The sequence below is a fragment of the Schistocerca cancellata genome, chromosome 9 (assembly GCF_023864275.1).
Source record: "Schistocerca cancellata isolate TAMUIC-IGC-003103 chromosome 9, iqSchCanc2.1, whole genome shotgun sequence".
Taxonomy (NCBI): domain Eukaryota; kingdom Metazoa; phylum Arthropoda; class Insecta; order Orthoptera; family Acrididae; genus Schistocerca; species Schistocerca cancellata.
In genome coordinates this window covers 304,414,073-304,427,987 of record NC_064634.1, presented here as the reverse complement: position 1 = coordinate 304,427,987, position 13,915 = coordinate 304,414,073, and the positions used below count along the sequence as shown (strand labels likewise).

At 45.1% G+C, this 13,915-nt stretch overlaps 1 protein-coding gene across 1 annotated transcript in view; it reads right to left on the bottom strand.

Moving 5' to 3' along the window:
- Window positions 1-289: 289 nt before the first annotated feature.
- Window positions 290-13,915, bottom strand: part of LOC126100888 (uncharacterized) — an 80,912-nt gene continuing 67,286 nt past the window's right edge. Inside the window, exons 4-5 of the mRNA XM_049911556.1 lie at window positions 10,522-10,652; window positions 290-1,290 (exon numbers count right to left, since the gene is read on the bottom strand). Of these exons, the coding sequence (XP_049767513.1) occupies window positions 1,076-1,290; window positions 10,522-10,652 (346 nt within the window). The 3' untranslated portion in view covers window positions 290-1,075. The remainder of the gene's footprint in view (window positions 1,291-10,521; window positions 10,653-13,915) is intronic.

Below are 13,915 nucleotides of genomic sequence, written 5' to 3'. Positions count from 1 at the left end.
GAACATTAAATACAAATACGAAAGATACATACCAATTACTTAATGAAAACAACATATTACGTCACGTAGTACACAACTGTATCACGTATAATCACATAGTGGCTCTAACAAAGTTGCGTAACAAACGTGAAGTTACATAGCGATAATACAATATGAGACAGATTTATAATAAAACGACATAAAACGTGAAAATAAAATTAGGGACGAAGGAAGGAAACTAACCACTGACCAAACTTATAGCGGACAGCTGATTGTGTGTGTGTGGAGGCGGGGGGGGGGGGGGGGGGGTAAGAGGCGCAGCTTGACAGAGCAAGTAGAACTCAAATAAAGGATAAGAATATTTTTTAGATTTCTTCGTCACAAAACAGAAGTAAGAATAAAAACATAAAACATATTACACACAAGATAAAAAATAAAACGGTACACAAAATATTAAAATACTCGTGTTAGACTTGTATCTACAACGTGTATACACACATATACTATGTTTTTAAAGTCTTTACGTATATTGTATTTTTAATTATTTTATTTAGATGTTGCAACTGACAATTACATATGTATGTCACACTAAGGAATATCCCTTTAACCCGATCTTACGGTATTCGTACCTGCTACTGAGAACATTTCATCTTAATTATTTTGACACACTATATACTATTTCTTACATGTTTCTGTTGCTATATAGGTGACCTGTGCATAGTCAGTTGATCTAAACAGGTTGTCGAGAAATAAATACACACTACCTCAGATTTTGCAGGTTTTGTGATTTTGTTCTTTAAATATACTGAAGCTATGCAGCACTGTTTACAAGAAATGTTTTCTCACAGTTGCGATAAACAGTAAGTATTTTTCATGAAAATCGCTCACTTGTGGTTGTGGTACTATTCGCAGATAATTAGTGGCACTTTCATAAACTGAGAATGATCCTCCACTTGAAACGAGTTTGTAAATAAATTAATGAGTCTCGATGTACGGAATTTACACCGTCAGTTCCTTTCAAGACAGTGCAAGAAGGACGCAACCTGTAGTCACAGTCTGAGCGAATACGGTGATGCCAGACGTGGCAGAGACAGGATCAGCCGGAGCTTTGGTGGTCACCAGAGGAGAACTTGCAGCCCGCCGAGCGGCCTCTGGGCCCCGTCACCAGGAAGTCGACGTCCGCGTCGTCAGCGGCACCGGCGCCGCATGCGAATGGTCGCAGCGTCAGCATCGGTAGGCTCGCAGGTGGCGTGTCCAAGGGAAGCCTGTACGCCGCCGAAAGGTAGCGCAGCAGGGCGCCCAACACCTGACCTGAGGGCGACAGCGGCAAGTAAGAGCGAAACGTCCACACAACACGTACCGTGCCAATGGAGCAGTGTTGGCTCTGCGAGGTGTGTATGTGTGCTCCGTGACACAGCGGGATGACCACGTAGGATAGTGACATTAATTGTATTAATTTACTTGCATATTAATTGCTTCTGTTGTTCCGGATAGACTGGTACAAGCCGATCCTGGCAGATCAGTTTGGGTTCCAGAAAATTTTAGGAGCATGCGAGGCAATACTGATCATATGACGTAACTTGCAATATAAGCTGAAGAAGGATTTAGAGTTATAGAAAGCTTTTGACAGTATTAACAGCAATACACCCTTTGGAACTGTGAAGGTATTAGGGACAAAATATAGAGAGGGAAAGGTTACAGCATGTACAGTTTGAGCAAAAATCAGGCTGCTATGGTTGAAGACAATGAAAGGGAGGCATTAGTTCAGAAGAGAGCGCGACAGAGTTGCAGTATCTCTCTCACGTAATTCCATCTCTACATTGAGAAAGCAGTAAAGGAAAGCAATAAAAAATTTTGGAATGGAATTAAAGTTCAGGGAGATTAAGTAAAGACTTTAAGGTTTGTCTATGACATTGTACTTTTGACACAGACTTGGAAGTTCCGTTGAATGGAATGTATAGTGTCTTTAAATGAGACTATAAGATCAGCATCAATTTAAGAAAAACAAGGGAGTGGAGCTTAGTCTAATAAAATCAGATGACTACGAAGGAACTGGATTAGGAAATTATATCCTAAAAGTAGTACACGAATTTTGTTATTTGGGAACCAAATAGTGAAAGAACTGGAAGCGAGGTGTAGCAAAGCTAGTGCAGTGAGCGCTCAGCCACGATCTACTCTCTTCTGCAAGAAGGAAGTCAGTACCAAGACTAAGTTATCTGTGCACCGTTCAATCTTTCGACCAACTTTGTTGTATGGGAGCGAAAGCTGGGTGGATTCAGGGTACCTTATCAACAAGGTTGAGGTTACGGATATGAAAGAAGCTAGGATGATTGCAGGTACTAGTGGATGGGAACAATGGCAGGAGGGTGTCCACAATGAGGAAATCAAAGAAAAACTGGGAATGAACTCTATAGATGTAGCAGTCAGGGCGAACAGGCTTAGATGGTGGGGTCATGTTACACGCATGGGAGAAGCAAGGTTACCCAAGAGACTCATGGATTCAGCAGTAGAGGGTAGGAGGAGTCGGGGCAGACCGAGGAGAAGGTACCTGGATTCGGTTAAGAATGATTTTGAAGTAATAGGTTTAACATCAGAAGAGGCACTAATGTTAGCACTGAATAGGGGATCATGGAGGAACTGTATAAGGGGGGCTATGCTCCAGACTGAACGCTGAAAGGCATAATCAGTCTTAAATGATGATGATGATGATGATGATGATGATGATGATGATGATGGGAACCAAAACAACTGACGATGCCCAGGGTACAGAGGATATAAAATACAGATTGGCAATAGCAAGAAAAATTTTTCTGTATCAGAGAAATATTTTAACACCTAACATATATTTAAGTGTTGGGAAGTCTTGTCTAATGATAAGTGGCAGCCTGCTGCCGGACTGACACGTTCCGTGTTTTATCGTCACAGTGTGCTTTAATTCATTTGCTTTGAGTTTCATCGGGTCTAGATGATGTATGTTGATGTTTATAGAAAGCAATATTAAGCGATTAGTGCGTTAATTAACATCTTACTTCCCCATCTACACTGCTGGAGAAGAAAATTAGTACACCTGGTAAGACGAGGTCCATTTTAATTTGATGACGGCATATGGCACGTGGGGGGTTAGTAGATATATATAGTAGATAGTTTCAAACGTTGTCCAGGAACATATAGCGCAGTGGCGTAGCTACCAGAGCGCCATCTGTGTCTACCATTTAATAGGGAATTCTCACAGACAGAAGGCTCAGCGTGGTACTGACATATGAAACAAAAAGGCAACCAAGCTCTCACAACCAAATAAGCGAGTTTGAGAGAGGTCAAATTGTGGCCTCCAGAGTGGCGAGATGGTCCTTTCGGAGAGTTGCCACCCAAGTTGGAGGTGCTGCTTCAGTTGCGCAGCGATGCTGGAATCGGTGGTCACATGATCGTTCTCACTCCCGTAGACGAGGTTCTGGAAGGCCACGCGGCACAGACGCCCGCCACGGTCGTCATATTGTAAGGGCGGCAGCAGCAGGTGGTACAACTACCACATCACAGATATGAGGGCTTGTGAGTCCAGATATGTCAACGCAAACTGTTGAGAACTAGTTTATATCAGTTGGATAACAGGCACGCGCACTTCTAGTCTATCTTACACTCGTGCCATAGCATCGACGTGCGTAACTCGACCAGTGCCGCCAGAGGATCTCTTGGAAGGTGGAATAACGCCCCGTGGTCTTCAGCGATGAAAGCAGATTTTGCCTGCAAGCAAGTGATGGTCGTTTACGCGTATGACGTGCGCCTATTGAGTGCTGTCTCGTAGAGTCCAAGACACACTGGCTCCAACCCAGGCACTATGGTCTGAGGTGCGATAAGCATCAACTCCCTTTCACCTATGGTGATTCTGTAGGGGACGTCAACCAGTGCCCGGTAAACACAGAAGGCTCTTAGACCTGTTCTTTTGCCATTATTGCATCAGGGCGTTGATATCTACGCTGCCCATGAAACTCAATATGCTCTGCAAGATGTGCAGCAACTTCCTTAGCCAGCACGTTCTCCCGACTTGTCTCCAGTCGAGCACGTGTGGGATATGATGGGACTGGAAGTGGCTCGTACGACTTGTCAGCCAACAACTCTTACAGAAATACTTCAAGAGGTCAAGCAGGCGTGGCATAACATATCCCAGGATAATATTCGCCAACTGTATAATCGACTGGTATAATCGACTGGATGCCAGAGTCAGTGCCTGTATTGCCACCCGTTGAGGCTACACCCTGTACTAATAAGGGTGTTTCTAGTGGGTCAATACCTGGTACCTCAGAACCGCTTTTGTTATTGATCTGTAAATGTAATCTTTTCATATACTACACTCCTGGAAATTGAAATAAGAACACCGTGAATTCATTGTCCCAGGAAGGGGAAACTTTATTGACACATTCCTGGGGTCAGATACATCACATGATCACACTGACAGAACCACAGGAACATAGACACAGGCAACAGAGCATGCACAATGTCGGCACTAGTACAGTGTATATCCACCTTTCGCAGCAATGCAGGCTGCTATTCTCCCATGGAGACGATCGTAGAGATGCTGGATGTAGTCCTGTGGAACGGCTTGCCATGCCATTTCCACCTGGCGCCTCAGTTGGACCAGCGTTCGTGCTGGACGTGCAGACCGCGTGAGACGACGCTTCATCCAGTCCCAAACATGCTCAATGGGGGACAGATCCGGAGATCTTGCTGCCCAGGGTAGTTGACTTACACCTTTTAGAGCACGTTGGGTGGCACGGGATACATGCGGACGTGCATTGTCCTGTTGGAACAGCAAGTTCCTTTGCCGGTCTAGGAATGGTAGAACGATGGGTTCGATGACGGTTTGGATGTACCGTGCACTATTCAGTGTCCCCTCGACGATCACCAGTGGTGTACGGCCAGTGTAGGAGATCGCTCCCCACACCATGATGCCGGGTGTTGGCCCTGTGTGCCTCGGTTGTGTGCAGTCCTGATTGTGGCGCTCACCTGCACGGCGCCAAACACGCATACGACCATCATTGGCACCAAGGCAGAAGCGACTCTCATCGCTGAAGACGACACGTCTCCATTCGTCCCTCCATTCACGCCTGTCGCGACACCACTGGAGGCGGGCTGCACGATGCTGGGGCGTGAGCGGAAGACGGCCTAACGGTGTGCGGGACCGTAGCCCAGCTTCACGGAGACGGTTGCGAATGGTCCTCGCCGATACCCCAGGAGCAACAGTGTCCCTAATTTGCTGGGAAGTGGCAGTGCGGTCCCCTACGGCACTGCGTAGGATCCTACGGTCTTGGCGTGCATCCGTGCGTCGCTGCGGTCCGGTCCCAGGTCGACGGGCACGTGCACCTTCCGCCGACCACTGGCGACAACATCGATGTACTGTGGAGACCTCACGCCCCACGTGTTGAGCAATTCGGCGGTACGTCCACCCGGCCTCCCGCATGCCCACTATACGCCCTCGCTCAAAGTCCGTCAACTGCACATACGGTTCACGTCCACGCTGTCGCGGCATGCTACCAGTGTTAAAGACTGCGATGGAGCTCCGTATGCCACGGCAAACTGGCTGACACTGACGGCGGCGGTGCACAAATGCTGCGCAGCTAGCGCCATTCGACGGCCAACACTGCGGTTCCTGGTGTGTCCGCTGTGCCGTGCGTGTGATCATTGCTTGTACAGCCCTCTCGCAGTGTCCGGAGCAAGTATGGTGGGTCTGACACACCGGTGTCAATGTGTTCCTTTTTCCATTTCCAGGAGTGTATATACGCACTGTTTCAACATTAAATTTTGGCGAATTGGAAACCTCTAAAAGGATGCACTAATTTTTTTGTGGCAGTGTATGTATTCATAATTGCATGCAGATCTTTCTGTAGCTTCCGTGAATGGTGAATCCCAACCCGAGAAACCGCCAGTGAATATTGGTTTTGATGGTGAAGGGAAAGTTCTGTAAGTACTCAAGAACGACCACCACCCTTTTGGCTTGAGGACCAGGTATTACGAGCTCTGGTGAGGCAGAGCGGCACTGTCAGGTTCACAGGCAGACTGGTTTTGCCGACCGCCCACCCCTCCACTGAGTGGGTCACCATCAGAATGCGTGTGGCCATACTCTGACTGCATGGCATACCCGACATGCCTGCACTGATGAAATGTTGGAGGGAAGACAATCGGGTAGAGATTCGCCACCAAACGGACGCACCTGAAACATGGACCCAACTGCTATAAAATCACCCACACAAAGGCGAACGGATCGAGGCAGAACTTTTTGGCAAGGGGACTCGCCGTCTGGTCAGCCTTCTTATGGGGTCCTTTTATGCGCCACCTGCTGTCAAACTCAGAGCCGTCACCAAACCATATTTCGCTCTAGTTATGTTCTGGCTAGCTTCCTAGAAAATCAGCTTAGCAAGCTAGGGCAACCAAGCATAAAGCTACCCATTCACAGTCCAACATGTAAGTCGACTCACTCGTCAACCCGCACGCTGACCTTTCCATGTTCGTGCAATGGCGACTGTTTGGCGTATTCTACTTGCCTGCAATGACGGAGAGTAGGCTTGCACTTAGCTGTCGGGGCTAACAGTAGAGCTCTGCTGGCAAACCTACTCAGAACGGGCATTTGGTAGGGTGCCTTAACTGTTTGACAACAGAAGTTTCTTTTCAAGTTGGAAATTACTTCCTACAAGTGAGTGGTATGAGGTTAGTGGACACCTGGCAAAATCATGAGAAATGGAGAGGCCCATGTCTTCAAATGGGACAGTTGTGATAAATCGTAATAAATCTCATGAGTCTATAGAAGTTAAGAATTCGCAACTGATCGTTAGTATTCATAAAATTTTCTACTGCAAATCATTGTGTGGAAGTGAAACTAAGAAGCAAAACGTTACATACAAGAAGAGAATAAGGTATTTGGCAAAGTACTGCTGCAGAATAATGATAATGATTAAGTATGTAAATCAGACAACTAATGAAGAGGTACAGAATCGAATGCGGAGGAAAGACATTTATGGGATAATGTGACTAACAGAAGAGATTGGCACATAGAACACTTGTTGAGGCATCAAGGAATCGTCAGGCCGGTGTTGAAGGGACATGGGGGAAGGAAAAATAATGTACAGGGAGACCAAGGTTTGAGTACAAAAAGCACTTCAAGTGTACATAGGCTGCAACATTTACGGAGAGATGAAAAAGCTTACACTGGGTGGAGCAGCGTGGACAGTTGTTCAGTCTTTAGACTGAAGACACCAACATCAAACGATTTATTGTTTGCAGTCACAGAGAATCCACTTATTGGTGTATAATGAACTATATATAAAAATACACTTTCTATACGCTATAGTAATACCATGTACAGTATTACCAAAAAAGAAATATCACGAGGAAGAAAATAAGAAAAACTGATTCCTGTTCTTACGAAACTACTATTTACACGATAATATACTACTAGAACTACTGTGTTCTCGTAATATCCAAACAGACACAACTAAACTTCATCGCAATCTATCACTACGATTGAAAGCTCAAGCTCATCTTCATGGTGAAGAATTTTAACACGACGATGAGCTATTTCTATGAATGAAAAGGCAATGTAATGATACACCTGAGCATTGTTAAGGTGTCACATTCGGGTCGTGGGAGCAGAGACGGATGCAACCTAGTCAGTATCATGTATCATGTACAGGGTGTTTCTGCGGTGTTGGTATTCTCTTTTAGGAATGACAGAGAAGGGCAAATGTATCAATTTGATATAAAAAACATTGGTTCTAAAACTGCTGATTCAAAAGCGAAAGCAAAATTGAGAAAACTACAAATTTAAATTTGGTGTTGTAACGATAGTAAAAAAACAATATATTCATTTCTGTAACAGATTTATTTAGCTGTACTGTTCGCGTTAGGTACTACATTCACAAGAGTTGCTCAGCGTGGGCTCTCCCAGTTTCTACGCATGTTTGACGCAGAAGCGCAAAGTTGTGTCTTACGCGTCTGAACAACCTGGAGTTGAAAAAAAAAAAATGTCAAGTTTAGCGATAATTTTTGCCAGGATAGCCCCTTTAGTTTCAACGGTTCCTCGTACATAAACGCTGCACGTGAACCTCAGAAGAAGAAATCAAGTAATGTGAGACTACGTGAATGAGTTGGCCACGAAACAGAGGCTGCTCTCACTGTATATCTTACGGGGATCCGTCTCATGTAAGCGTTCACAAGTAAGATGAACTAGGTCTCCATCATGATGGAAACACGTTTACTCACGATGATCAAACGTGATGAATTACGGATGGACTGTCTCTCTCACAGACACAGTGCATGTTGGTGTGCTTAAACCGGGAGAAAGCATATCCCGGCCTATTAACCAACCACTGACCAATCCTGGCGTGTTTCTGGGGTCCTCTGCAACGCCGTCAACCCGCAATGTAGCAGCGTTGTGCGGGTCATCGCTGTAGCTCCGCAGGCGCACCGGTCGAAGTAAACCGAACTTCGCCTGCCCCGCAGGAAACAGATTAGTTCAGAAGGCGCGCGCAAGAGCAGTAGACGCCGCCACGTCCACAGCCCCTTTGCTGCACCCGCAGCGCCATTTTCCTCAGCCAATCCGAGCCCACACCGCTAGACGAACAGCTATCTGGTAGTCATCCGCCACGCGGTTATAACTGCCCTTGCCCGGCGAGCACCACAGAATTAGAAGATCGCCGCCGGCCAGGGTGGCCGAGCGGTTCTAGGCGCTACGGTCTGGAACCACGCGACTGATACGGTCGCAAGTTCGAATCCTGCCTCGGGTATGGATGTGTGTGATGTCCTTAGGTCAGTTAGATTTAAGTAGTTGTAAGATCTAGGGGACTGATGACGTCAGAAGTTAAGTTCCATTGTGCTCAGATCCATTTGACCCATTTAGAAGATGGCCAGCGATATGCCACCGCCCTGACTCGACATCGCCCTCGCCAATCGAGATCGCGCAACACGACCCGCTGCTCCGACCGTGGACTCTGATACTGGAGCTCCCTGTACTGCTCGTGAGACGGGACTTAAATTTTCTGCCCACTGTTGATGTGTAAGAAGATAGTCTGTTGCGTTTGTAAGAGAACTTTTCAGAAGATAGTCTCAAGCAGAGATTTACTTGTGTTGTTTCCCAAGAACTTTAAGTTGTCAAAGAAGTCATTCCTTTATTTTCAAGAAGGACTTTTCTTATTTGTTTTGAACTGCTAAGGACCGCAGTATATTTGTGAACATAAACTGATTGTGTCAATAAACTGATTTTTGAGTGCTATCAACTGACTTACTGTGAAAGTGCCCAAGTTGGGACACTTCAGTGCCCACCCACAAATTCTCTGCACATCTATCTTGGTGGCCCTTTGCAACTGCACTGCGGCAAGTCTCAGCTGTTCATGCATGACTGCGTCGATGGTGAAGTACACTTCGTCCGCGGACAGTATGGACACAGGAGAAATGAGAATCACCCACAGAGGGCTGTGACACGCACTTAACGTGCGCCATGTTTGATGTCAGTGGGAATTCCGGCTAGCTCTTTCAGTGAGTAGTAAGGCTGCAGCTGTAGATGTTGTTCCAACTTAATTTTTTGCACTGAAGTGTGCACGACACCTAATTGACGTACAACTGGACGAATAATGTTTGAGGGCTCATCGCCCACATGAGCAAACATGTTTCTTCCTATTTGGGATCTTCTATAGCTCGTTAACTTACTTCCATTAATTGTATGAACACTCTTGGAAACATAATAGCGTTGAATGTGCGGGGGTGGTCTGATACAGCCTCTCGGCGTCTTTACACTTTCTTTTGCTTATCCATATACGAAGTCAAGTCCTTTAATCCTGCAACGTCATATAACTAACGCAGGTCGTTTACACTCTCACCTTGTAAATATCGGATGTTGTCCTACAGACATCAGGTATGGCCATGTGAAGGTACACATCATTTCGTCTGCTGTGCATTCCAAGTGCTTTCCTCCGCGATGTACAATTGTGCATGTTGGATGGATTAAAGTTACATACGTCTACTCCATCGCGTTAATCCCGTCTATTATGAGGCCTGCTGCACTCGAGAAATGGCAAATTGATATTATTTAACTTTGCACCCAGAAAGTCTCCCTGTGACTGCAATAGATACTGTAATTTCGACGATAAGTCATTTTCAAGTTGTCCGAGGCACTGAAAACACAGAAATAGTCAACATTAATAGAATAAAAAAAAATGCGAGCCTAGGTCGTGTCGTGGTCAGTAACATACGAAACGGGTCTGGCTCACACCATCCACGCAAGCTAGCGTGCTTGCATACTGCGTGTTACACTACACGAGAAAGTCTACGATCTTTGTACGTAACAAATCTGTTTATTACATACTACAAAGAACGATTCTTAGATTCTCCTGGTCTGTTGGTATTTACTCGATAACATGTTACTCATCTATATTTTTAGTAGAGGATGTTCCCAAAAGTCCTGAGAAGCCAATGAGTTTGCCAACTTAATTTCATTCCCGATACTTATCATTATATTTTGACCTGTGACTGTATCAGATAACAGCAGCAGTAACTGCTCACCTTTGATGCGGTAGCGGAAGCGGCAAGTGAAGTGGTCGTCCGGTGGCTGGACTAGGCCGCGCAGAATGACGTCAGGCTGCGTCTGTGCGCGAAACCGGCACTCCAGCGCCGGGAAGGACACTCGCTGGAACCTGCGGACACGAGACGAGCGGATAAGGTCAGGTACCGCGCTAGAGGCAGGCTAGGCGCACACTAGACGCAGTAGAGAACAGCGAAAGCTGACATATGTAACAGGTAGTTCGAAGCGTAAGGCCTCTGTCAAAGGGGCGAAACGCTCATTGTTAGGGTGGCAAGTAGGCCAGTGTTGGTATTTCAGGCTGCAGAGCCAGTGTCAACTGACAAACCTGCAAACATCTCCGACTTCTCCACCGCAGGACTAGTGCATCTATTCCAGCGCCTAAGAGTTAATCGAGGTGTTTCAGGAAAGGGCACAGCTTAATTGCAAGACAACTGACATACGACAGGGTCCGAATAATGCTGAAATACAGCTGCTCTTGCCCTTTCCAGTTGACTCGCAACAAGCAAGAGTCACTTGTTCCTCAAAGGATGTTTGCCCGTTCGCTGACTCGTCTGCTAGCGAGGCGTCTGCTAGCGAGGCGTCCAAAGCACCGCGTAATATCTTAGTCACTCGTACGATAGCGATCGGGACGCGACACACCAAAAAGCGTTTTATAGAACTTCATGTACTACAAACAGCATAGTGAACGCATTGTTGTGGCCAAGATAGGTACGAAGCCCACACCTACTACAGTAGTACAAGTTTATATGCCAACTAGCTCTGCAGATGACGAAGAAATTGAAGAAATGTATGACGAAATAAAAGAAATTATTCAGATAGTGAAGGGAGACGAAAATTTAATAGTCATGGGTGACTGGAATTCGAGTGTAGGAAAAGGGAGAGAAGGAAACGTAGTAGGCGAGTATGAATTGGGGCTAAGAAATGAAAGAGGAAGCCGCCTGATAGAATTTTGCACAGAGCACAGCTTAATCATAGCTAACACTTGGTTTAAGAATCATGATAGAAGGTTGTATACATGGAAGAATCCTGGAGATACTAAAAGGTATCAGATAGATTATATAATGGTAAGACAGAGATTTAGGAACCAGGTTTTAAATTGTAAGACATTTCCAGGGGCAGATGTGGACTCTGATCACAATCTATTGATTATGACCTGTAGATTAAAACTGAAGAAACTGCATAAAGGTGGGAATTTAAGGAGATGGGACCTGGATAAACTGAAAGAACCAGAGGTTGTACAGAGTTTCAGGGAGAGCATAAAGGAACAATTGACAGGAATGGGGGAAAGAAATACAGTAGAAGAAGAATGGGTAGCTTTAAGGGATGAAGTAGTGAAGGCAGCAGAGGATCAAGTAGGTAAAAAGATGAGGGCTAGTAGAAATCCTTGGGTAACAGAAGAAATATTGAATTTAATTGATGAAAGGAGAAAATATAAAAATGCAGTAAATGAAGCAGGCAAAAAGGAATACAAACTTCTCAAAAATGAGATCGACAGGAAGTGCAAAATGGCTAAGCAGGGATGGCTAGAGGACAAATGTAAGGATGTAGAGGCTTATCTCACTAGGGGTAAGGTAGATACTGCCTACAGGAAAATTAAAGAGACCTTTGGAGAAAAGAGAACCACTTGCATGAACATCAAGAGCTCAGATGGAAACCCAGTTCTAAACAAAGAAGGGAAAGCAGAAAGGTGGAAGGAGTATATAGAGGGTCTATACAAGGGCGATGTACTTGAGGACAATATTATGGAAATGGAAGAGGATGTAGAGGAAGATGAAATGGGAGATGCGATACTGCGTGAAGAGTTTGACAGAGCACTGAAAGACCTGAGTCGAAACAAGGCCCCCGGAGTAGACAACATTCCATTGGAACTTCTGACGGCCTTGGGAGAGCCAGTCCTGACAAAACTCTACCATCTGGTGAGCAAGATGTATGAAACAGGCGAAATACCCTCAGACTACAAGAAGAATATAATAATTCCAATTCCAAACAAAGCAGGTGTTGACAGATGTGAGAATTACCGAACAATCAGTTTAATAAGCCACAGCTGCAAAATACTAACACGAATTCTTTACAGACGAATGGAAAAACTAGTAGAAGCCGACCTCGGGGAAGATCAGTTTGGATTCCGTAGAAATACTGGAACACGTGAGGCAATACTGACCTTACGACTTATCTTAGAAGAAAGATTAAGGAAAGGCAAACCTACGTTTCTAGCATTTGTAGACTTAGAGAAAGCTTTTGACAATGTTGACTGGAATACTCTCTTTCAAATTCTAAAGGTGGCAGGGGTAAAATACAGGGAGCGAAAGGCTATTTACAATTTGTACAGAAACCAGATGGCAGTTATAAGAGTCGAGGGACATGAAAGGGAAGCAGTGGTTGGGAAGGGTGTAAGACAGGGTTGTAGCCTCTCCCCGATGTTATTCAATCTGTATATTGAGCAAGCAGTAAAGGAAACAAAAGATAAATTCGGAGTGGGTATTAAAATCCATGGAGAAGAAATAAAAACTTTGAGGTTCGCCGATGACATTGTAATTCTGTCGGAGACAGCAAAGGACTTGGAAGAGCAGTTGAACGGAATGGACAGTGTCTTGAAAGGAGTATATAAGATGAACATCAACAAAAACAAAACGCGGATAATGGAATGTAGTCGAATTAAGTCGGGTGATGCTGAGGGAATTAGATTAGGAAATGAGACACTTAAAGTAGTAAAGGAGTTTTGCTATTTGGGGAGCAAAATAACTGATGATGGTCGAAGTAGAGAGGATATAAAATGTAGACTGGCAATGGCAAGGAAAGCGTTTTTGAAGAAGAGAAATTTGTTAACATCAAGTATAGATTTAAGTGTCAGGAAGTCATTTCTGAAAGTTTTTGTATGGAGTGTAGCTATGTATGGAAGTGAAACATGGACAGTAAATAGTTTGGACAAGAAGAGAATAGAAGCTTTCGAAATGTGGTGCTACAGAAGAATGCTGAAGATTAGATGGGTAGATCACATAACTAATGAGGAGGTACTGAATAGGATTGGGGAGAAGAGGAGTTTGTGGCACAACTTGACCAGAAGAAGGGATCGGTTGGTAGGACATGTTGTGAGGCATCAAGGGATCACCAATTTAGTATTGGAGGGCAGCGTGGAGGGTAAAAATCGGAGGGGGAGACCAAGAGATGAATACACTAAGCAGATTCAGAAGGATGTAGGTTGCAGTAGGTACTGGGAGATGAAGAAGCTTGCACAGGATAGAGTAGCATGGAGAGCTGCATCAAACCAGTCTCAGGACTGAAGACCACAACAACAACAACAGAACTTCATGTGTTCGAACGAAGCTTTGCTCTTATTCCTTCTCTTCATCGAATGGGTGTAGTAGACGTTTGTCT